This window comes from Ixodes scapularis, unplaced genomic scaffold (assembly GCF_016920785.2).
Source record: "Ixodes scapularis isolate PalLabHiFi unplaced genomic scaffold, ASM1692078v2 PGA_scaffold10__122_contigs__length_95168666, whole genome shotgun sequence".
NCBI lineage: Eukaryota > Metazoa > Arthropoda > Arachnida > Ixodida > Ixodidae > Ixodes > Ixodes scapularis.
In genome coordinates, this window is record NW_024609836.1 from 26,987,535 (window position 1) to 27,010,206 (window position 22,672).

Sequence of the window (22,672 nt, forward strand, 5' to 3'; positions counted from 1 at the left end):
TTCACTTGATTTCATTTGATTCAACAATAAGCTCAGCAAATGATTTCGCCCATTTTGAAACTAAGCGACATTCCAAAAGCCTTTAGTATTCTAAAGCTGAAACTGAGGCCTGCTAGAAACTTACATAACTATGGTGCAAAGGGTGCTTAAAATATGGGGAAGCTCACCTTCTTGTGCAGGATGGCGCAGAGTCCACGCTGCACGTCGGGCATCCGTGACAGAAACTTCCTCAGGTCGGAGAAAGCGGTCGAGCCGGACGACAAGATGTCTTCAACGGCGTCCTGGCGCTCGATAATCGCACTGTCAGAAATATAGTTTGCGTTCCGATAGTCTCCCCAAGCAAATGGCTCAAACTGCATACTGCCTCTTTTGTGACCCCAATAATCCTCAAAGATCCTGCAATTTAGAAAAAGCAGGTAAAATACTACTCCACAGCTATGTAGTTAGCAAAACACTGCTAACATGTCTACACTCACTGTTACTTCACTTCACCTGGAAGCACAACTCCTTCAGTTGGAAACATGCTGCTTCCGTTCACAACTTTACTGATTTCATTGCTTTTAGAATGGTAGCATGCTGCAATGTCACCTAAAAAAAATGTGTTTTTTACATCGCAGAAATAAACGTGCATCGCCGAGCGCTCATTCCCCGACCAAATGTGGCACTAGCACTCCGAACCGATGCCAAAGTTTCAAAACTTGCTCTTGTCTTAGTGAAAAGTCATAAATGATTTTCTGAAACTTTCCATTGGAAAATGGGGTCCATTCCCAATAACCGACGTCAAATAAGATAGCAGATCTTGCAGATTTTTTTGTTCAGTTTGATAATTTTTTTGATGTAGTAATGCTGTCGGAGACGTGGTACTCCGATGACATAAATGTTTTCAAATTGCCTATGTACACTAGTCATCTCTTGAATTGTACTAGGTCTCGTGGCGGAGGCGTATCGATGCTGATCAAAGACTGCATCGATTGTGAGCCAATCCCGGAATACTGCTGTACAACTAAAGATTACGAAGTGCTTTCTTTACGAGCAAATCAAACTGTTTTCTCAGTGTTCTACCGCTTGCCAGACGGTAGATTTTCAGAGTTTTTTTCGTTTCTGGAAGAATTCCTAATGTTTACAAACACGAATCGGTATAACCTAATATGTGGAGGCGACTTCAACATAAATATGTTATTTGATCATTCCCACCAAAGAGAACCAAAAAATACTATTGAATTAAATGGTTGTATGAATGTAATAACGAGCCCTACAAGAATCACCTTAAACTCAGAAACACTACTCGACTCATTTATAACGAATTTCACTTCTATTAATGTGAAAGCTGCCGTGGTCAGATGCGATCTTAGTAATCACTTTCGAATATTTGTATCCGTAGACGAACACAGTTTAGATAGGCCGAAAATGAAACAAACTGCTAAGTTACAATATATAACACCTGACAGCCTGGAGAGTTTTAGACTGACACTGTCAAATACGGATTGGAGTGCAGTGTATCAAAAGGAAACTGTCGATGAGGCGTATAATACCTTTATCAATATTTTCAAAACAACTTTACCAACAGGAATTTCCCTACAAGAAACTAAAAATATCACGGAACATTCGTAAGCCTTGGATTACACCAGATATTTTAGGTAAGATTCATATAAAAAATGTTCCATATGACAAATTTATTAAAACAAGAGACCCAGTCAACCTTAAAATATTCAAGTCATACCGTAATCAATTGACTAAGGAAATACGAAATGCAAGATCACGGTACCACTCTGATTCTTTTAAAGCAACTTTTGGGCGCACGGACCGTGTATGGAACATATTAAACTCGGTTCTCGCCCGTTCTGAGACTCACTGCCAAATTGACCATATATTTCATAATGGCGCACGGCTAGCCCAATGTTCGTTGGCAGATGCCTTCAATGACTATTTTGTTGACCCGGTGAATATGATTTCAACAGAAGACGCTTGCAAATATCTAAAATCTCGAAACAGTAGTTCTATTTTTTTTCATCCAGTTAATGAAGCTGAAGTAGTTTCCATTATTTCACAGTTAAAAAACAGCACCAGCTGTGACCCAGACAATGTCCAGATTAAACCGGTCAAATATGTCTCGGATATTATAGCCCCTTGCTTAACTTACATTTTTAATCTGAGCTTAACGAGCGGTATATTCCCCAAAAATATGCAAATAGCTAAAGTAACTGTGCTCTTTAAAAAGGGAGATAAAAATAAAATAAGCAATTATTGACCAATTTCAATTTTACCGGTATTTTCAAAATGCATCGAAAAGGTATTGCATTATCGCCTAGTAAGTTTTTTCTGATAAATATGATTTATTGAGTTCTTCCCAATTTGGGTTCCGAAAAAATAAGTCAACCAAGAAAGCATTACTTGAACAAAAAGAATGGATTTTGCGAGAGTTTGAGAGGGGGCACTTAATGCTAGGTGTATTTATAGACTTTACGAAAGTGTTTGATTATTTAGACCCCAACATTCTTCTTAAAAAATTAGAATACCACGGTATTCGAGGAACTCCTTTAAAACTAGTAAAATCATACTTGAAACATCGTAAACAGTACGTAAATATAGCTGGTTATAGTTCTGAAATCAAACATATTTCCGCCGGAGTACCACAAGGCAGCATACTTGGACCTTTCCTTTTCAACATTTACATAAATGACATTATCAATATCAACTCTGTGACAAAATTCATCATCTATGCAGATGATACTAGTGTTTTTTTTTTTCAGGTACAAACGGAAATGAGTTGATAGACAGGGCTAACATGGCTTTAACTCAGCTTGAGGCTTGGGCACAGTGTAACTGCTTGAAGATCAATACTAATAAAACAAAAGCAGTACTTTTTCGGCCAAAAAATAAAATAATAGAATTAAACAAACACATTTTTTTGAATTCATGCCCAATAGAAATGCTTAGTTCCTTTAAGACTTTAGGGGTTCTCTTTTTAGAAAATATGTTATGGGACACACATGTACATAGTGTTATTTCAAGATTATCACGTGTTATTGGTCTAACACATCGTCATCAGTTTATACTCCCAACTAGCGTTAAATTATTAATTTACAACTCATTGTTTTATTCCAGTCTAAGTTATTGCCACCTTGTTTGGGGCACTACCACGTTTACAAACCTAGAGAGACTATATTTGTTGCAGAAAGAAATGTTGAGAATTATTTCAAATGTTTCCTATCACTCTCACACTCAACAATTATTTGAACACTTCCGAGTACTTGATATAAAACAACTATATAATTATAGGCTGACTTCCTCTTTTAAGAGGGCACGGTACCTCTATTTATTCGTCCGTTTCAGCCACCAGATGGCGCGCGGCTCGTAACGTGGTTGAACGCGCGACTTCTAGATGGCGCCAGTATCGAAGTGTGAAAAGGCCAGCGTTATCCGCTACGTGAAATAGATCCCCAAAATGTGTCGTGTTCTCCCGGCGGAGGAAGTTTCTCCCTCCCTCGCGCGCGCTGGGTATGCCTGCGGTCAGTCAGCTCAGAGTGCATAGCATCGGACGTCAGTGGTAATACATGCGGTGGCCGAGTCCGGCCTCTGCGCTGTGTGATGCAGTGGGCGGCGCTCGTTTCTGTTCGGAGATAGGAATAAAAATGTCGGTCCCCTTTTTTACGACGCTCGTTTCTATAGCTTGAGTTTTTTTTTGTTGTTTTTTTTTCGAGTGACCTAGAGTATTGCCTCTTCGAAATCGGCCTTTGCGGTGAGCAATTGAGAGTCAGGTTAGAATTTTATTTTGGTCAGCACCACACGTTCAATGGAGACCTCGGGCGGCGATGTAAATATGCATTGCTCCCCAAAGTGTGTCCAAGGTGCGCAATGGGTATTGAAGGCGCGCAACCGTCGGTTGGTAAAATACGTGCTTTAGATTCACTTATTCAGTCTAATCATTTTTGCCAACGTCTTGTATCTGTTTCAACAAATGACATGGTCGAGTCTATTGATAACCTTAGCTAGATTGGACGTACGGAGTGTCCGGGCTTTAAATAAATTTGCTTCGTTTATGTGAATGAATAACTGTTTTCTCCTTTCCGTGCTCGGTGCTATGCAAAAATCGCTTAGATGTTATGGTAGCTCAGTGTGGCGGCGTTTTGCACGCTGACTCGCTATTGCATTTGCTCTGCACAATATGTGTTCAGATGGAATGTACCGAATCGTATTTCCGATCGATATGATAGATTTACTTTGCTACAGTGTTAATTATATTTTCCTGATTTAAACTGGTTCGTCCCTGATCTGAGCCTAGTTCAAATGCGAAGGTGCAGACAGACTTAGCGTCGTAACAGCCGTAATGCGCAGAAAGAAATTAGTACCATGAAAGAAAAACAAAAGGATACGAGGTGGCTCGGTGTTATAGAAGTAATGAGTGTGCAAAGAATGCCATCGTACGTGTTTTTTTTTTGTTTGTTTTTGTTTTTTTTGTTTTTTTCTAACTTTCCGCATCGCTGGGAAACGCTCAAGGTACCAGCAAAGACAGCGAGCTGGCGTGAAATTTCCATCGAGCAGAAAACGAGTGTCACTTTTATTTCATCATGCGCTTTCATTTTGACATGGCTCAAAATGGGCGCGAAATAGTAACAGGTAAGGCAACAAAATTTAGATGTAACGTCTGGAGCACCGCCATACTCAGCCGTGTTGGGGGCATCTCTCGCGAGTCAATACGGCAAAGGTATTGCGCATCGAACTGTACGTGAAAGTTATCCATTTCAGCGAAACCTTGATTTCGCAAAACTATTGTGGCTCGAGTCGTGGTTTAGAAGCCACGAGCGAGAAATAAATGACAGTTGATTTCGAAGGACAATCGCGACGTGGAAACCCATAAAAGAGAGTCCTGATAAGACGAGAGCTTCCCCTTCTCTTCAAGTGCGTGGGTTACGCCCTCAATCCTGCACCTGCGGTAACAATGCAGGCTCCTAAAATCGCTTTGAAAACGTTCCTGATCGCAACAACTTTTTTTCTTTTTGTCGAGGTGCTATTTCATTTTTTTTTTCTTTTCGTCTACCTTGATACCCCATCAGCGCAAAAACTACCATAAACTAAAAAAAAAAAATGCACCCACTGGGACCCGAGTCAAGGCAAGAACAACTAACTACTAAAAGAGGAAAAAAATCATGTTCGCATACACAGACAGAACGCCTCCATCGAAAGAAATGAATCATGCGCTTGTTCTACCAGTCTCGTTGTGCGTCTGTCAAAAGCCACAAAGGAGGAAGACAATCAGTGCCTACACCACTCCCCTCCCCTCCCCCTCTCCCCCCCCCCTCCCCCCCCCCCCCCCCAACCCTAAAAAGAAGAAAAAAAAGGTTTCTTGGGTGCGCGCGCGGTCGCCCAAGCGATGACCTTGAAAGGGTATGCGATTGTAGCACGTTTGTCCCCCGGTTGTGCCCCTGTCTCAAATGCCACGGTCCGTTTCTCCCAAGTGCCCGTCTTATCTTCCCGAGTATCAACTCCGCAGTGATTCTGAATCATTCCAATGCTTTCCAACGTTGCAAAACTGTTAGACGAATATTTGCACACAGGTATACACTGTTCGCAGAACTATCTACAGAGCTAAAATTCAAAAGCGCCGTGTTGGATTGGGGAACTCGTGTAGGTTTAGCTCATTGTTGGAACATTCTTATTCGCTCGATGAACTCCACAAAACGTGTAAATATTAGAATGAACATTTTAGAAAACGATAGTTGTTGTCAGGGTTCCAGGCGACCGGACAGGTTGTAATTATTGTTTGATTCAAAATTTTATTTCCAAATCACAATCGTATCAAGGGCACGCCATTTCCTCATCACTTCTACGAAAAGAGTTGCTGTATTCGTAGCACACACAGACGGAAACGGTCGAGACTGTGCCCAAATAATATCTTCTTTTGGCAGGTACTGCGCAGCGATTACACGCAATGCCTCTAACATAAACATGCTGCTCCACATGTGTATTCACAAGATGCAATACATCGTTCTCCCAACTTTGTTGAAATGGGCATGAAAGCGCGTAACCGTCACTTTTTTTAAGTTCTACTTAGAGGTGAAGTATTTACTGTAAAAAGTCGTTAATTATTTATTTTTTTCCGTTCCACTACAAAGCTCGATTCACTTAAATTTTTGTTTTTATGTCGTCTCTACAGCGCTTTTACGTCGGTACTTTCGTGTTAGAGGACATCACATTATGTGCGAAAAAAAACCAAAAAAAAAACTGGTAGGATTGATGTTGCATAGCCTCTTTTTTTGTGGACATCAAGAAAAAAAAAAAAAGATAGTAGTTGTCTTCATTTCGCACTGCATGTTTTAGCACGGAAGTTCCTATTTGGTTATGATGTCTTTACTTTCTTAAAAATTGTATACAGTAATTTAAATTACCGAATTACAAAAACGTCGAAATTGTATAATTGCTTTTTGTTGGGACGCCATGACGACAGCGACACTCGTGTTCGCTCGTGGTTTTCGCCAGCATTTATACGATGAATTGCCAGGATTGCGAGATGCAACAGCGTGACACTACGTCTTCTGTAATGTCATTTGTTGCACTTCGGGACCGCTTTTGATGTATGGCCAGCATAGGACGCTAAACACACTAGTCGGAGACGCGCTGCAGGCGTTATAGTACTGCTCCTAAAAGTAGCTGTCACGTGCTTTGCTCCGCGACTGTGATTCCCTCACAGCAGCTCTGACTGAGGGTTGCCAAATCACGGTGAAACGGAGTATAGACAAAACAGACAGGAAACGAGCTGCCAGCATACGTTAGTCAAACTCCAACAAAAAGGATTAGTTTCTTCCCAAGCTGGACGACATTTACCAGGCATCTTTAGAGTTACGAAGCTCAAAATGACGCGTACTCATAAGATTTTTTTCTTTTGCGTGTTTCTGATTTTTATAATGTCCTGCAAGCAAAAAAAGAATATATGGCGAAGTCACTCCGAGGGGGGTACCGATAACTGCGAGCCACGAACATGAAGGATTCGCTAACATCCGTCAGAAGTGTGAACGGTAAATCGTCACGCAAACATATTCTCACAAGCTGCAAATATTTATTTGGCTTAGCAAGTAGAATACTAGTATACTAACGACATATGATTATTGTACACAAGATACAATTTCTCGGTTCTTCAAAACCATTTCCCTAGTCTGAACGGTCGCGCTACGGGCCGCGGCTAGCCGTGCCCTCGATAGACTGCGGAGCTGCGTTATGTTGTCTGCTACTGTACCGCCAACAGAAGAGCGATAGCTCTGTGTGCTCCACAGGTGCGTGTTGCGGTATAACTCTGTACGTCTGTCCTAGAAGAAGACAAAAAGATAGGCTCTGTGACCCCCTCCTAAGCTAACAAAAACAAACAGAAGTATACTCGTTTGGACTAAAAGGTTTACAAAATAGTGACCAGATATTGGAAAAGCATATGTCACAGAACTTGGTTTATGAAATGGCATCATTGTTTCGAGCAAGAAATCACCTGCTCACCACTGGGACGACGAAATCGTCACTATTTATTGCGTCAGGTGTATTTGCGCTCATGAAGAAAAATCTGAACACATCCTTCTCCCCAAAGTCCTATGTCAAATAATAAACACTTTTTTAAACATCTATGCACAAATAACTCATTTATTTCTACACTTGTATATACACGTTAATTAAACGACGTCAAACCGCATTTGTGATTAGATCTTGATGTCTACACCAACTACATTCATATTTTTTAGGGCTTTATTGAACGATAACTTCAACAATAGTTAATGGAATACGATGGCTCGATCTCACCAAAAACCTCAACGTGCGAAGCTTCCACAGACGGCCGCTTGCGAGTATTCTCAATGTGAGCCTTCAGAAGCTTTCGCTTGCCATAGGGAGCTTGCTTTTGACTACAGCACTGCACGGGCCCGGGAAGCGCGCTGCTGTGGGGAGAGGTTGACTTACAAGATGACGTGTTACATGATCACGTAAGATGGCGTCATTTCGTGCAGCGTGATCACGTAAGATGACGTCATTTCGTGTAACGAGATCATGTAAGATGACGTGTTTGTGTCACGTGATCACGTAAGATGACGTCAGTTCGTATGAACTGACGTCATCTTACGACAATGCCAACAACATTAGTGCCGTCCGGAACCATTGACCTTAGAAACGCACCTCTTCGCTTGAACTGATATGCGTTGATTGTTATTTGTTTCTTTTGCCTACTACAGACCATTCAAAAACTCGCCTTCTGGGTGCCACCAACTTCATCTACTGGGCTGTGAAGCGTGTTCGAGCGTGCGCAATACCTCTCTAGGCCGAAAGATTGTACACTGAGTATGCGTTCACAGCTCAATGACTTAGGCATTTTTCGTTAGGATAGATGCTCCCACGAGAAGACCGTACGAGATATGTGAAGAGAATTGGAACCATCATCACGAACCAGCGCAAGTAGACAGTTATTCAAAATCCAAACACACAAAAAAATACACTCACACAGCGCTGAACTATCAACTGAATTGTATTTCAAACTTCCTCTTCTTCGACCCCAAGGAATAGGTATAAAAAGATATGGCGATCATAGTGACCAGCTCTCCTGGGAGAATTGGAAATTTGAAATGTTCTTGTCCAATCGCATTTTTCTTTGGTTATCGACACTTTTTAGCGTCATCACAAGACGTTCAACCCATAATACACTGGCGATTAAAAAATAAGCACCAAAAAACATGCACCAATTTTCGCTCAAAAATAAACACTGGAAAAAACATACTGTAATCATTACCCATGTCACCTTTTTGGGCGATATGTGAATTTCCAGAAGAACAGCGAGTTATCACCCTCCCCTAGGAATACCCTGACTACAGAGCGGGCGACCCGTTTTTCCCCGCGTTAGATTGCGGGGACCACGAACCGTACGGAGCTCACAGGACGTCCGTGAAAAATAAAAAGGAGGCAAAGAACAATCTACTCTGTGCACGTTTCATCCCCGATTTCCACGACCCCAAGGCCGAAGGACGTTTGTGTGAAGGATAACGATAAAATAAAACTTTGCGTCAAAAAAAAAGCCCGTTTTTAAAAGAAAAAAAAAGTAGAAACAAGCACAACGCGTTGACGGACCGCGTGGTTGTGGAACACCTCGCGGTCCGCTTGCCACAGGACGGTTGTCTTCGACCATTAGCTCCAAGGTGAATTTGCCGCTTGCGAAAACACGGAGACCTACCCACCGAGAACCAGGAAAGCAAGACACGCACACTGACGCCTCGGCGTGCAGAGTGAAACAGGATACGGGCGCGGAATACGGCCGCGGAAGAACACCTCGCACAGTGCCGATCCGGCCGATCTCCGAACGGACGATTTCACATTTCGTGGACAGCGAGCGCCACCGCACGGGAGAGAGAGGTACCTTAAAAACGACGAAAACAAGCACCGACACCTTGGTTCTTTATATTTGCTGTAGTTACGGAACAAATCGACTTACATGAATAATTTTAATATTATTCGATTCCGTAATAAATTTAGAAGGCATTAAGCGCAATACTTCTTATGTTTGAATTTAGATAATTTTGTAAATTCGCTCGAACGCAAGAGTGCCGAATTAGCCGATTTTGACCATTTTCATGATTTTTTTAAGAATATAATTAAATTTATAATGAAACATTTGTTGCGCTTAGTGTCTCGATAATGACTCAATATCTTTAAAGCCGAAATTTTCAAGAAGATCCGCGCAGCCGTTATTATGTGAGAATTTGTTTAGGTTGGTGAAAAACCTCATGTATTCTCTATGGGGCTCTGAAGTGCGCTCCCTCTTAAGTTGGAACAAAGTAGACACTCAAGCTTCTTTTCTGAGTTAGCCTCCCTACAGTGCCGTATACCTACCTACACTACTCGACACGTCGAATGCTGGAAAGTTTCCAAATGTAATAATAACTATGGGTATCAAATGTTAAAATACGCGCTCCCTAAAATACTAAATTGGCTAGATGAAAAAAAATTTAACATTGCAGAAATGTCTTTCTCTGAACTTCGCGGTGTGTTTTTAGATCTGAAACCATAATAAAACTACTATTTTTGCTTTCAGACAGTGCTTGTATTATGATTGTATAATTTCTCAATGTTTGCTCTTGTAACATTTTTTGCACCACCAAGTTGTATTTCATTGACAATAAGGGGGCCATGGGCTCGTCAAGCTGTCTCGACACAGCTTTTTTCCATGGTCTCCTCCATTGATGTACCATTGATGGAAATAAAATGCATTATTAATATTATTATTATTATTATAATTTATCCCACGTTTTTGTGGGCTTTGTCAAGTGCCATTTTCTGCCGCTGATTCTTATGTGTTGCTGATTCTTTCATGTTGCTGATTCTTTCGTTTTGCCGATTCTTTCGTGTTGCCGATTCTTTCGTGTTGCCAATTCTTTCGTGTTGCCGATTCTTTTGAGTTGTTGATTCTTCAGTGTCGCTCATTCTTTCATGATGCTTATTTGTTCATGTTGCTAAAGTAAAAAAATAGTTTTTATCCATTTCAGGTTTGGTTTGGTTTGGTTCTGATTGTGGTTCAACGTCAAGTGTTTGGTTTTGGTTCTGTTCCAGTTCAGGCAAAAATTTGGGTTTTTATCAATTTTTTATTTGGTTCGAGTTTGGTTCTGACTCTGGTCCAATATCAAGCGTTCGGTTTTGATTACCGTAACATTCCGAGGTATAGCCCACCTAATATTGAGAGAAAATTGGATGAAAATAAGGAGTGGGCTAACTTTTGGCATACAGTCAAGAAAAGTTGAATACACACTATTTTTAGATCATGCTTTCTTGTCAAACTTGTTATTGTGGCAAGGGACGACAAAGCAAAGATGGCTGTACTGCCTAGTCAGCGATGTTCACTTACATTCTGCCATAGTTAACTAGCCGAATTTACACCGAGGTCATCATTGATCCAAACACTACGATTACAAGTGGGCTATTTTACGATGTTCAAAAGCAAATAGCAAATAGAGCAAAAAAATAGAGGTGGATTACCTTTCGAGGGTGGGGCATTTCTCGGGATATTATGGTGTGCTCTGGTTCAGGCAAAAATTAGGGTTTCTATCAATTTTGGGTTTGGTTTGAGTTTGGTTCTGACTCTGGTTCAATATAAAGCCTTTGGCTTTGGTCCTGTTCCAATTCAGACAAAAATTTGGGTTTTCATCTATTTTGGATTTGGTTTGAGTTTGGTTCCGATTCAATATCTAGCATTTTGTTTTGGTTCTGTTCTGGTCAGGCAAAAATTTGTGTTTTTATATATTTTGGGTTCAGTTCGAAATTGATTTCAATTCTGTTTCAACATCAAGCGTTTGATTTTGGTTTTGTTATGGTTTGGTCAAAAATTTGTTTTGGCCCATTTCAGGTTTGGATTCAATTGTGATCCTGGTTCAACATCAAGCGTCCAATTCAGGTTTTGTCCCGTTCAGAAAAAAATCATTGTTTTGATCCAGATTTTTGTTTGGGTCCAATTCCAACACCCTGCTTGCAAAACTTTTTAGAAGCACATAAAATTGGGCAACCAGAAACAGGGAAAGAAGTGAGCCAAGAAGGCAGTCACCCGAGATCGACCAGGGGCCCAGGAGAACAAGAGGCATCGGCAAAAGGCGATAGCCGTGTGCTTTATGACATCCAGCAAGCTGCCCTGGGATGTCCCACTCGTGGAATCACAGTTTGGTTCCGGTTCAACATGAGCTGCTCTATTTCAGTTTCAGTTTTGTTTTGGTTAGATCAGAAATAACCATCTTTAGCCTTTTTTTTTTTTTGGGGGGGGGGGGTTTAGTCAAAAAATAATTCTTTTTATCTGGTTTTCAGTTTGGGTTTAGTTCCGGCTTACTATCAAGTGGCCAATTTCTGTCCTTGCTTTTCACCCGTTGGGTAAAAAAATTATGGTTAAGGACCAAGTTTTGGTTTGGATTTGGTTCTGGTTCAATATCAAGTATTTTATTATTTCAGTTTCAGTTCTGTACCGGTTTGGTCAGAAGTAATTACTTTTATATGGTCTTTTGGTTTGGGTTTGGCTCAATATCAAAAGGTCTATATTTTTTATTTTTTTTGGTTTGATCACAAATAATGGCTGTGAACTGATTTTTAATTTGGAATGGGTTCTGGTTCAATACTAAATGTTCCATCTTTGGTTTTGTTCCGGTTCAATCAAAAATAGTGGTTTTAATCCAGTTTTCGATTTGGGTTTGGTTCGACATGCTGCTTGTAAGAGGATTTAACATGCACATAGAGTTGGTAAGCTGCAACGTTTCAAGAGTGCAGTCACCCGAGGTCTGCCAGGGGCTGGCCAAGCCAGGAGAACAAGAGGCGTCGGCCGAAGGCGGTGGCCGTGTGGTCCATGACGTCCAGCAAGCTGCCCCGAGACGTCCCGTCCAGGGAGTTGCGGAACAAGTCCAGCCGCCGGAGCGTGGCCGAAGTGAAGGCCATTCTCTGACACTCGCTGGCCATGGCCGTAAAACGGCTGGAAGGACAAGTCACGCCCGCAATTTCACTCCGTGTCCGCTTTTTCCCCCACGCACCTCTGGTGTCAATTCTTAATGAAAGAAAGCAGTAGGTTATGAACAGAGCTCCTGCAAAATTTCCACACCACAAGGGGCACTAGACTCATTTTGTTTTTAGACGGGCTCACCTGACATCCCTCAGCACCTCCTCCAGCTTGAAGGTGGCGAGGTAGCCGAGAAGAGACCCGATGCAGCACACCACGACCGGAGGGAGAGCCATTAGCATTGCGAGTTCGCCCTTGCTCTCCACGCCGTCTCTGCGGTAGAACTTGGTCAGGGCGTCCAGGGAGGCCGAGAGGTCGAACTGAGACGGGGACAGGTGCTCCACTCTCACCCCTTCACGGCTGGATGGACAAAACGCCGAGTCATCGCGATTCACTTCTCTCTGCGGTAGATTCTCTGCGCTGTACAATCTTCTTAATGCAGAGTTGCATTCTTAGTGAACCTAATTTTGATTTAGCCTTGAAAAGCAAAGTGCGCCACGGTCGGAACAAAGCTGGTCGGCTGCCAAACGCTTGCATAGCAAGCTTTGCCGACCACATAACACAAACGTAAAAAAAGAAAACTCTAGAAGAGGAGAGGGGACTCTAAGACACTTCAAGAATACTTTGCCAGCTGTAAAAACTTTGACAACACTGTAAAAACTTTGATAACAAGAATGAAATAAATATTGTACAAAATGAGGACGTGGTGACGCTAGACACGGTGCTGCATGCCTGGAAGGCCGAGACTGAAGTTTGCTTCCACTGCGTTCCTCATGAAACGGAATTCATCGTACTAAGACGGTTTGATCGAGAGATCAAAATACAACTGCAAACTTTTGTTAATGCAGAATGCATTTTGACAAAAATGAAGTAGGGATTTGTGCAGCCGTCGCCGTGTCGTGCCAATGAAAGCGAGGAGTAAGTCACAGGGTCTCTTATGTTATCCCTAAGACGACTTGAAGGTGAAAGCCCAAGCGCCGATGTAAACGTGATCGCGAATCTCCGAAGACAACACTCTCTCTGACGGCGCACTCCTGGTGCCGTTTCATTGGCTCACTCGGATCGTGGCATCGGCTGAGGTCCCGGTGATAGCAAACCTCCGAAGACAGCGCGCTCTCTGAAGATGCACTTTTGACACTTGTTTGGCGTGTTTTCATCCTTGTCGTGTCATTGACTTATTTCGCTCAAGGACTTTTAAGGTCGACTGAACAATGAGACATATAAGGCTTTCCCCTTAAAAGTTACGTCATTAGCTAAATCTAGCGGATTAACTTCCGCTAAATGTAGCAAGACACCACCGTGGATCACACGAATCATACTCCTGATGCCGCTACAGGATACATGACCATGTGACATTATGGTGCAGAGTTGTGGTATCACATGATGTCACAGTGTCAACATTTTTAGATGTAGAAACATTGGGTGTCAAGTCAAAGAGCCACGTGTCACATAGTCAGGCCACGTGGCCGTGTTAACACGGTCATGTGACACCATGACTTGACACCGTCACACTGTCAAAACCCTAAGATTTGCACACATGTTCCATAAGTGCATACACACAGGATTCCGCACACGAGATTTGATGCCCGACATGACTAGATGTAATGATGTTGACACCGTAACGTGATGCGGCACCACGACTACACACCGCGAGTCACGTGGAACGTGACGTTCGCATGTGTCATGAGGCCTCGGACAGCCCCTGAGCATGTCACGTGACCACGTGGCCCACAGCCGCTTCCCGCTAAATCTAGCTGATGTAGGCACACTAGGGCTAGGGCGACGCGACAGCTGCACAAAATTTAAACCACGTCTCTGTTAAAATGCATTGCGCACAAACAAGATAACTGAAGACCTCCTTCCCACTTATAGTCGCTGATAACTGGAAAATATGGAGGGTGGGCCATGCTCCAAGCATCTCATTATCGCTCGTAGCCAACAAGATTGTGGCCTTCACGGCCTTCACTGACTAGAAGGCTGAATAACGAATCACGAAACAAGGAGCGCAGACATAGAACGTCACGCCCTACATTTCTTGATCCGTCGGCGACTACTGCGAACAATTTCATTTTCGCGAGCGCAATATTTTTAGACGTCTGGGTTTTGGGAATGCTTTGCAAGCACAAAACTTGGCAATTGGGAGGAGTGCGCTATGTGTTCTTTACCATATTGTAAGATACTCGCGTGATCCGTTCTTCGCAATTCCTCGAGTCGCGAAATTCATAAAAATTAAGTTGCTGACAGGAGCAGCCAGCCTCTGACTCACCTCAAACTTTGGTACGAGGACACCGTCCTGAGAACCGTTGGACTCGACTTTTCCGACAGGACTATCTCCACCGGCTGGAGCGATTCCAGCCTCTGCTCCAACTCCCCTCCGCCGGAGCTCTCTTGAAAGGAGTCGTAAAGCACTTCGCCCGTCGTCGGTTGCACTGCCTGCAAGACGTCAGCCCGCAACACTCCTTCACCGAGATAGGTGCGTTGGTGCACCATGTACAAGACAATTCACTTGAATCCCAGGTCGTACTGACCACAAGTCAGTTGTTTCCTGACCAAGTGCATGCCGACTGCTGTAATCGTAAAAGGTTTGGCATCAAGTCGTCAGATGACACCGCTATACTGGCAGTTTATTGCACTTTGTCTCATTCTGATGGCTCATGTATCTTGCAAAATGAAAGACTATGACGGCACCGGCGTAATATACCTGAGACAATTCGTTTTGGTCTTTAGTTATGTACATCATAAGTTGGTTGTTTCCTGACCAAGCACATTCCGATTGCTGTCAATGTAAACAGTTTAGTGTCTCGTTTTGTCGCAAGATGGCACACGTATACCTGTTCTTTCTCGTGCTTTGTCTTCATCTAGTGGCTCGGGTATCTCGCCGAATAAAAGGTTGTGACGTACGTCTAGAGACAAAGTGCATCCTGACTGCTGCAATAGTATAATTTCTTGTTCAGTCGTAAGGTGGCAGTACAATACTCCCAGCTTCTCGTGCTTGGTATCTCGAGCTTTGCTTCAGTGTATTTTTTCTCGTGTATTTCTCCAAACAAAAGGCTACGACATACATATAGAGACAAAGTGCATCCCGATTACCGTAACTGTAAATAGTTCAACCCTTTCCTTAACGCACCTATTTAAGTCTATCAGTTCGGTCGACAGATTTCAAACCCACAATTAAACGTGTTCAGCGCCGTTCTTGGACATGCGACGCCATCAATGACGTTATGAAGGAGCTCTACCTTGAGTTTCAGTTTTTGCTTTTCCACATGGGGGTCAATTTTTCGCGATTGAATCAGTCATGACTTCCTCGTCACACGCTGAAGCTCCTCAAAAAAACATCATCCGACTCGCAGTTCTGGTGCACACGCAATGAAGTTTGTGGATGAAAGTGGCAGCAGTGAGTCAGATGATGACGTTCATTCAATGGATTTGAGTTTCGATCGTGGCAGTGGGTCGATTTAGCTGGGATTATCCGCAGGAGCGGTATGTTTCGTTTTACCTGTTAAGAGTACTTACTGCATTGCCTCCGTGAACTTCTGTGGACATACTGGAAGTGTTCCGAATGCATTATTTTTCATCTGCAGGGTGACAACCTAATATAGATTCGATTTATGCCATCAGCAACAAAACAAGAGGAGTTTTCTTTGGAAAGGCGGCGCGGTCCCGACCCCGGCATGACAAAGTCTAACTTTTTTTTCGTCTACAGAACAAGAAGTTTTGCATAGAGACTTTTCAAAGTTGCAAGATTTGTACCTTGAAGAGCATGAAGTATGAAACATATAAATATTCTTAATTTTTTTACTTTTAATACTCTGCAAGGCACATTGAGTTTAAATAAAAACTTCCATGTTGGTTACACAAAATTTTAAATTACTTTTTTTTTTTCTTGTGCTATAAATAAATGTTTGGTTTGACATTTACATTTTTGAAAAGAGAATTCCTTTAACTACATTTCGGTATGCTTTGTCACATTTAGTTGTGCAATTCGTGGCTAAACAATTTTTTTTACCGAGACCACCCCACGACAACCTTTTTCCTGCCATAAGGAAAAAGTTAATTTCTTGTTTAGTCGCTGGATAGCCCCACTACACCTGAGGCTCTTCCTGCTTGGTTTCACAAGCTTTGCCTCACTGTATTCACTTGCAAAATGAAATAAATAAAAGGTCATAACATACATCTAGTGATGAAGTAGGAGCCAGACAAAGCACGAGACACAAGGGAGCACCAAATTAATAATAGATAAGCACCAGGAAAGTGGCACCATCCAGCAAGTCATTGTGATGATAATGATGATGATGATGATTACACTATTTACAGTACAATTTTTATACAGCAGTGATCTTCTGCAAAGATGCACCAAGATGCAGTGGGGGAAAGGCTACCGAAATTTCAGCGTGCAATTATCTGAGTCAAGATTCTCAAATAGTAACCCTTATTCTTTTTGTTTTTCTTCTTTTTGTTCAAACTGCTCGGGAGTGGAGGGCCCTTCCAGTAGAACCGATATATGTTATCAATAATGACATCTTTTATGACAGGATGCAGAGAAGCGTGCTCAAGTGAAAATGTAGTACTTAATGTTTGTTGATTGCATTACTGAGAATGTCTTTTGAATGTGTTTTTCTTTTGTTCCCCCCTGCATAATGCCTAACGGCGCAGCAGGTACTTCTGTAAATAAATTAATAAATGACAAAGGCTTATTTTTGTGACTTAGAAAACAGTGTAGTCAGTTACTGAGGTATTTGGCCTAGGAAGGGTCTCGAAGGGTACTCTTTTGGCATTGACAAAACTTTACCCTATGCACAGAGTGAGTTTAAAGAGAGGGTAAGCTCCACTGTTTTTATGATGAAGGTCACTGTTCAGAGATATAAAACTGATCTTGAGGTTGGGCCTAGGCCTCAAATAAAAAGAAGTCATTAACATAATTCATTTTGAAATGAATGAAAGACATTCATTCCTTTACAATGACGAACCTCCAAAAAAAGCAGTCTCCTGGCAAAACGTCAGGTGCCAATCTGACGTTTCCAAAAGGACCCTTTGCGAAAGCTACAAAGTCGCTAAAATGTGGAAGCATGTACAGCACTCATTTTTCAAAAATATGCTGCATCAAAAAATTCAAAGAACCAAACAATCATCTGTATGTTGATGCTGCCAAACTTTCACTCGCTGTCATGCTTCTTCACACCGTTTTTCCACACAGCCTTTAGCACTGGAGTGATATCTGCAAGAAATGCAGACTAATAAACAGAAACTTTATTTTATCGATATAAATTTTCATTTATGAAGCCGAGTCATGTGTGAAATAAATACTATAGCAAAGCAGAAACCTCTGGTTCCCAGGAAAAACAAACAAATTATTAAACAAATATTAGCCCGACCATAATGGTACCCATTTCTCTGCAATACATACGTAAGAGGATATCGCAGCTCCCATATGCAATTCCAATGGCAACTTTTTTTCTCAGCAACCACCAAACGGATTAAATTGGGAATGGTTTTATTAGAAATATCATAAAAAATGGAGTAATACTGTGGCACTACATTTCCCGATCTAAACGTTAAAATTGTTTTACGGGAACTTAAACTTGCTCGTAAAGGCCCTATTTTCGTTCTGTCCTTCATGAACATTTAAAAATAAACCAGGGCCTAAATACAAATTCAGGTGCCACAATATTGAAGACCAAGACTTTATGAATATATCTCTTACAAGATATTTTTGCCAGAGATTCTCATTGTGGTAAAATTTAACTAAGTTTGTGGCCCATCAAAATGCCAGAAATCCAGCTGTCAGCTGGCGCCATCTACCGTAGAATACCGTGCATCCGCCCATTCCATATTAAGCGCCGCCCATTACCAAATTTGTGAGATCTGAGAAAATACACACAGTACATTTATATGTAAAATTGATGACCGGACAAGCGCCCATCCCCCAATTTTTTGCGATTATCTCCAAAGTTTGAGTGGGCGCTTGCCCGGTATTTTACGGTATGAGCGTGTCGCTAATACTACCTCTTGAAATTGCGCAATGTGTTTTTGCGCCCTGGACTAGTACTTACATCTTCAAGTTCTCGGGCTGACGGTCAAGATTTTAAGAAAAAGTGCCTCTCAAAACTTTTTTTTTTGCGAGCGAAGATATTTTGCGGGTTATCGCGATAGTGAGCAGTAAGTTGTCCATCGCCCGAGCGCGTCCTTGGGAGGATGTTCCGGTGTTTGTTGGTGTTTTGGGGTCACACAAATGCGAGTGAAAGGTTTCTTGTTTTTTCCTTTCTTGTTCAGCGGCAAAGATATTTTGCGGGTGGGTGTGAGTCATTAGTTTTCAATCGCCAGAGTGCGTCATTGGGAGGATGTTACGTCCTAGTTGGCGTTTTGGGTCACGAAAATGGGGGTGAAAGATTTCATGCTTTAAGGGGCCCTTGCGTGAATCCTGAAGTTACCAAATGCAGGCAGACAAGAGCTACCAAAGCGTCAAAAGGGCGATAATGTCTTACCACTTCTTGCTGTTTGAAGTAGGAAAGGTGATTTGATTTGGCGATTTCAAATATTCTGCAGAGATGCATTTAAAATGTTTACATATTTTATATGCGGAAGAAACATACGTGAGTTTGTCGATTTTGTTTTAATTTCGACATTCGCTTTGCATATCAACTTGTGGAGGCTGATTTCTACCGTAATAAAACAAACATTGCAAAAATTTCTTCAGTGAAGCTAAAAACAAAACAAGGTTTTTGGTAGTGGGCGTCACACGTTTCTATTTGGAAGTTGTGAAAGTCTCGCGCTGAAGATTCTCTGTTTGACCCGAACCAACACATTCTTTATTCAGTATTTTATGAAATAGAGGCGAATGTATTAGACAAGAACCCGAACGCCTTTTATTATGGTGTTTGTCGACTGCACGTCTTGGCTGCGATGAGCCCTTGGTCGGCTGCTACTGTCGGGCGGAGAAGAAAATTTCACTGGAGAAAAGCTCGCCGGTGAAATGCTCACCGCAAAACTGACAAATGCGGAGAAAAGCTCATTTACGAAATAATTTATTCAACAATTAAAATTTAATATTCTCGGTATTGTTCGCACTGCGGTGTTTATATTTAAAACTCACGTCCACACTTTGCTCACCGCTCATGCTGCACTTTTTGCGTGTTCGTATAGTTGTAAAACCAAGTGTTCTTGTTCAGTCCCAGAAGAATAGCTTACTTTCTAAGAAAAATGGGGAAGAGGCAGACGAATCCACAGTTTTGCAGAATGCGAACAATAAAAAAAAGTGAGGAACTCATTTTTTTTTTTTTTTCTGTTATCATTTACATGGAAACAGGACATTGCCTTAAAGTTGAGTACTACGAACAGCAACAATGTGACCTCCATCTCGGCACCCGACGACTCCTGACCTCCCAAAAAGTATCAAGTCCGTCTTTGGCCACATCACCGAAAGAGGTCATTGTTTACTACGAAGCAAAAGAAAAATGGAACATAGTATTGCCGCGTGCACAGCTGGCCAACTAGGCAGCGCGCCCTTAACGGTTACCGTGCTTGCCTTCCACGCAGATGGCCGAGGTTCGATGCCTGGCCACGAATACACTTTTTTATTGTTTCTGTAATGTCGTGTTCTGGTAAATTCTAGAATCATAGACATGCTGCACTGCGAAGTTCTACGGAACAAACGCGTGACTAAAAATTGAAAGGAAAAGGATGAGTTTACATTGAGAGGAGAAACACAACGAACACGAATGGGCGCAGACTAACAACTGTTTATTCTTTTCTTTTTTCTCCTTTTCAATGCATGAGTTTCCCAATGCGCGAGTTTGGAAAGGAGCGAACGCTATGTAATAATGATAAATGTCTTCATGAAGATGTGTGGACTTTCGATTTTTGTGGTGTTTTTCCCTTTTCTGATAAACGTTCGGCTTTTGTGGAGTGAGAGGGGACCTTGAAGCTGGTGCTGGTGTCCGCCTCGTTATGCTATGTAGTGTCTCAGCAGTTCAATTTCCTTTTCGTTGTGACGTGCTTCCCTGATGCCATGTGGAAGGCTTCTATGATATCTCGCTTGTTTCTATTTTTCAATCTGTCCATGACTGATGTATTTCCAAATAGCGGTTCGCAGCTGCATCTCGCACAATGCGCTGCTAAGTTGCCAGGTACAACCAACTAGCCCAAACCCAAGTCCAAGCTTTATTAAATTCTAGAACCCTGTTGCTTATTCGAGGTTAGCTGGTTCCACCGCCGAACCTTTTACGCCGATTGTTCCAGAAGCCCATGAGTGTACATAAGGGGCTCCGCGTGGCGAGCCGCAGTCAGTCTCGATCTTGCTGTTTCGCCGACATCGACGCCTGCGATGCTAACCTTCTATTTTGTTCACCTGATTAAACGCTTAGTTTCTAAAATTATTCATTGCCTCATCAGTTGTCATTCGTGACAATATATTTATCCTTTGGATGCAAAGAAAAAACACTATTTACAAAAACGAGAAACGATCTGGCCAGAAACCATGATGTTCAATAAAACGGTGTTTTATTGAACGGCTTCGATGAAATTGGGTTCAAATAAATGGCGTTGAAATAAATATCTTTGATAGAACAGAGCTCGATAAAATATCGAGAGCTACGAAGAAATAATGTTAGATCGGTTTGTAAAGGTGAGCTTTTCTTTGCATGTATCAAAAGTCTGGTGAGCTCTTCTCCGCATCCGCCGGATTTCTGTGAGCTTTTCTCTGCCGGAGAACAGCGCAACACCAAGAAGTTCACGGAAGAAAAGCTCACTGCAAAAATGCTGAGATAAATCCATGCAAGAATTATACGATCAAGCTTTTAAATTTAGTATCTGCGGCTCTACTGCGGGGGCCCTGTGGGGAACGCAAACGGAGATATATATAAATTTGTATATTAGAGACACCAATAGAAATGAAGAGGCAGAAGTCCACAGTTATGCAGGATGTAAAAAATTAACAAAGTGATAGACACATTTTTTCTATGAAGACATTGCCTCAACGTTGAGTTCTATAATGAAGTGACCTCGTCATTGCACCCAACGACCACAGAGAGCCCTGAAATTGTGTCAGGACCCATCCGCACCAGAAATCAAAAGTTACTACAAAAAAAAAAAAAAATATGGAAAAGATTGTTGGTATTATCTATATACCAAAAGAATGCCATTTCCGAAAACAAAAATCGTAGGTGAGTTTCCACCGCATTCATCAAGAGGCCGGTGAGCTTTTCTCCTCGTCAGTCGGTTGTGCGGTAAGATTTTCTTCTATTAGCTTTTTTCCAAGATTCGTGACTTCGGCATCGACCTGCACTTTTTGTTTTATATCGGAACCGCAAAAAAAAATTGCACGGCGCCGGTTTTCAGTCATCATATTCTCCCCAAGCGAGGCATCTGAGGTTCTGTTGCGCACTAGAAGATCAACCGCAACTGGGACCGGACATTTCACCGAACGCCGTTTCATTCAATGTATCAGAAGTTTCTGCCAATAAAATTTAAAAATTTATACTTTCTTTGACATCATTGAATCTTGCAAACTATGAAGTCATTTCTCATTGTCCTCTCGTACGACAGACGCTTAGATGGCACGACGGAGGACACGCCTGGAGTTGTAACCAAGCGGATGGATTTGGGCTTTGCACCACCTCCCCCCTTCTCCAGCCTCAATATTTTTTTTTTTTTTTTTGTTAGCAACTTTTTTTTTTTTTTTTTTTTGCTATTAGGATTTTTTGTTTGAAAATACCGGCCAATTATTGCAATTGAAAGTTTCGGTACGGGACGACCATTTTTTCGATGAAACGGCGTTCGATTAAATGTCCTGAAACCCTACATGTTTCCCCCTTTTTTTCTTCTTTTTTTACTTTGGGGTTATTTTTTTCATTACTGCTTTGCTCGAGGATAACTCAGGCGCAGATTTGGAGCCCCCTCCACCCCCTTTTTTTTTTCTCCCTAAAGGCAAACCGGCAAAACACAAAGGAGGTCCAGACTCCTCGGAATGCAATACAACGACACCTACCCGAGCCACAAGACAGTGAACCCCTCTAATTAACTCGAGAGTAGCGTTATCCGCAAGGACGGAACGAGCGGTTTGGTATAAGATGCAAGAAAACGAGAAGGGAAGGAAAACCGTCCTTCCTCGTCTTCTTCCTCAAGTTCAATTAGCGTTATCCCCAGCGCAAAGAGAGAGCCGGCCCGAAACAAGCCAAAAACCGAAACTCAGCTAAT

General features: G+C 42.0%; 1 protein-coding gene across 1 annotated transcript; it reads right to left on the minus strand.

The window, feature by feature from the left end:
• Positions 1-12,258: 12,258 nt before the first annotated feature.
• On the minus strand, positions 12,259-14,971 carry LOC121834749 (DNA mismatch repair protein Msh3-like). Its single transcript, XM_042288506.1, has 3 exons — positions 14,748-14,971; positions 12,626-12,841; positions 12,259-12,457 (listed from the first exon to the last, which is right to left on the minus strand). Exons 1-3 carry the CDS (start codon positions 14,969-14,971, stop codon positions 12,259-12,261), a joined length of 639 nt encoding a protein of 212 aa, XP_042144440.1.
• Between the last annotated feature and the right edge of the window lie 7,701 nt (positions 14,972-22,672).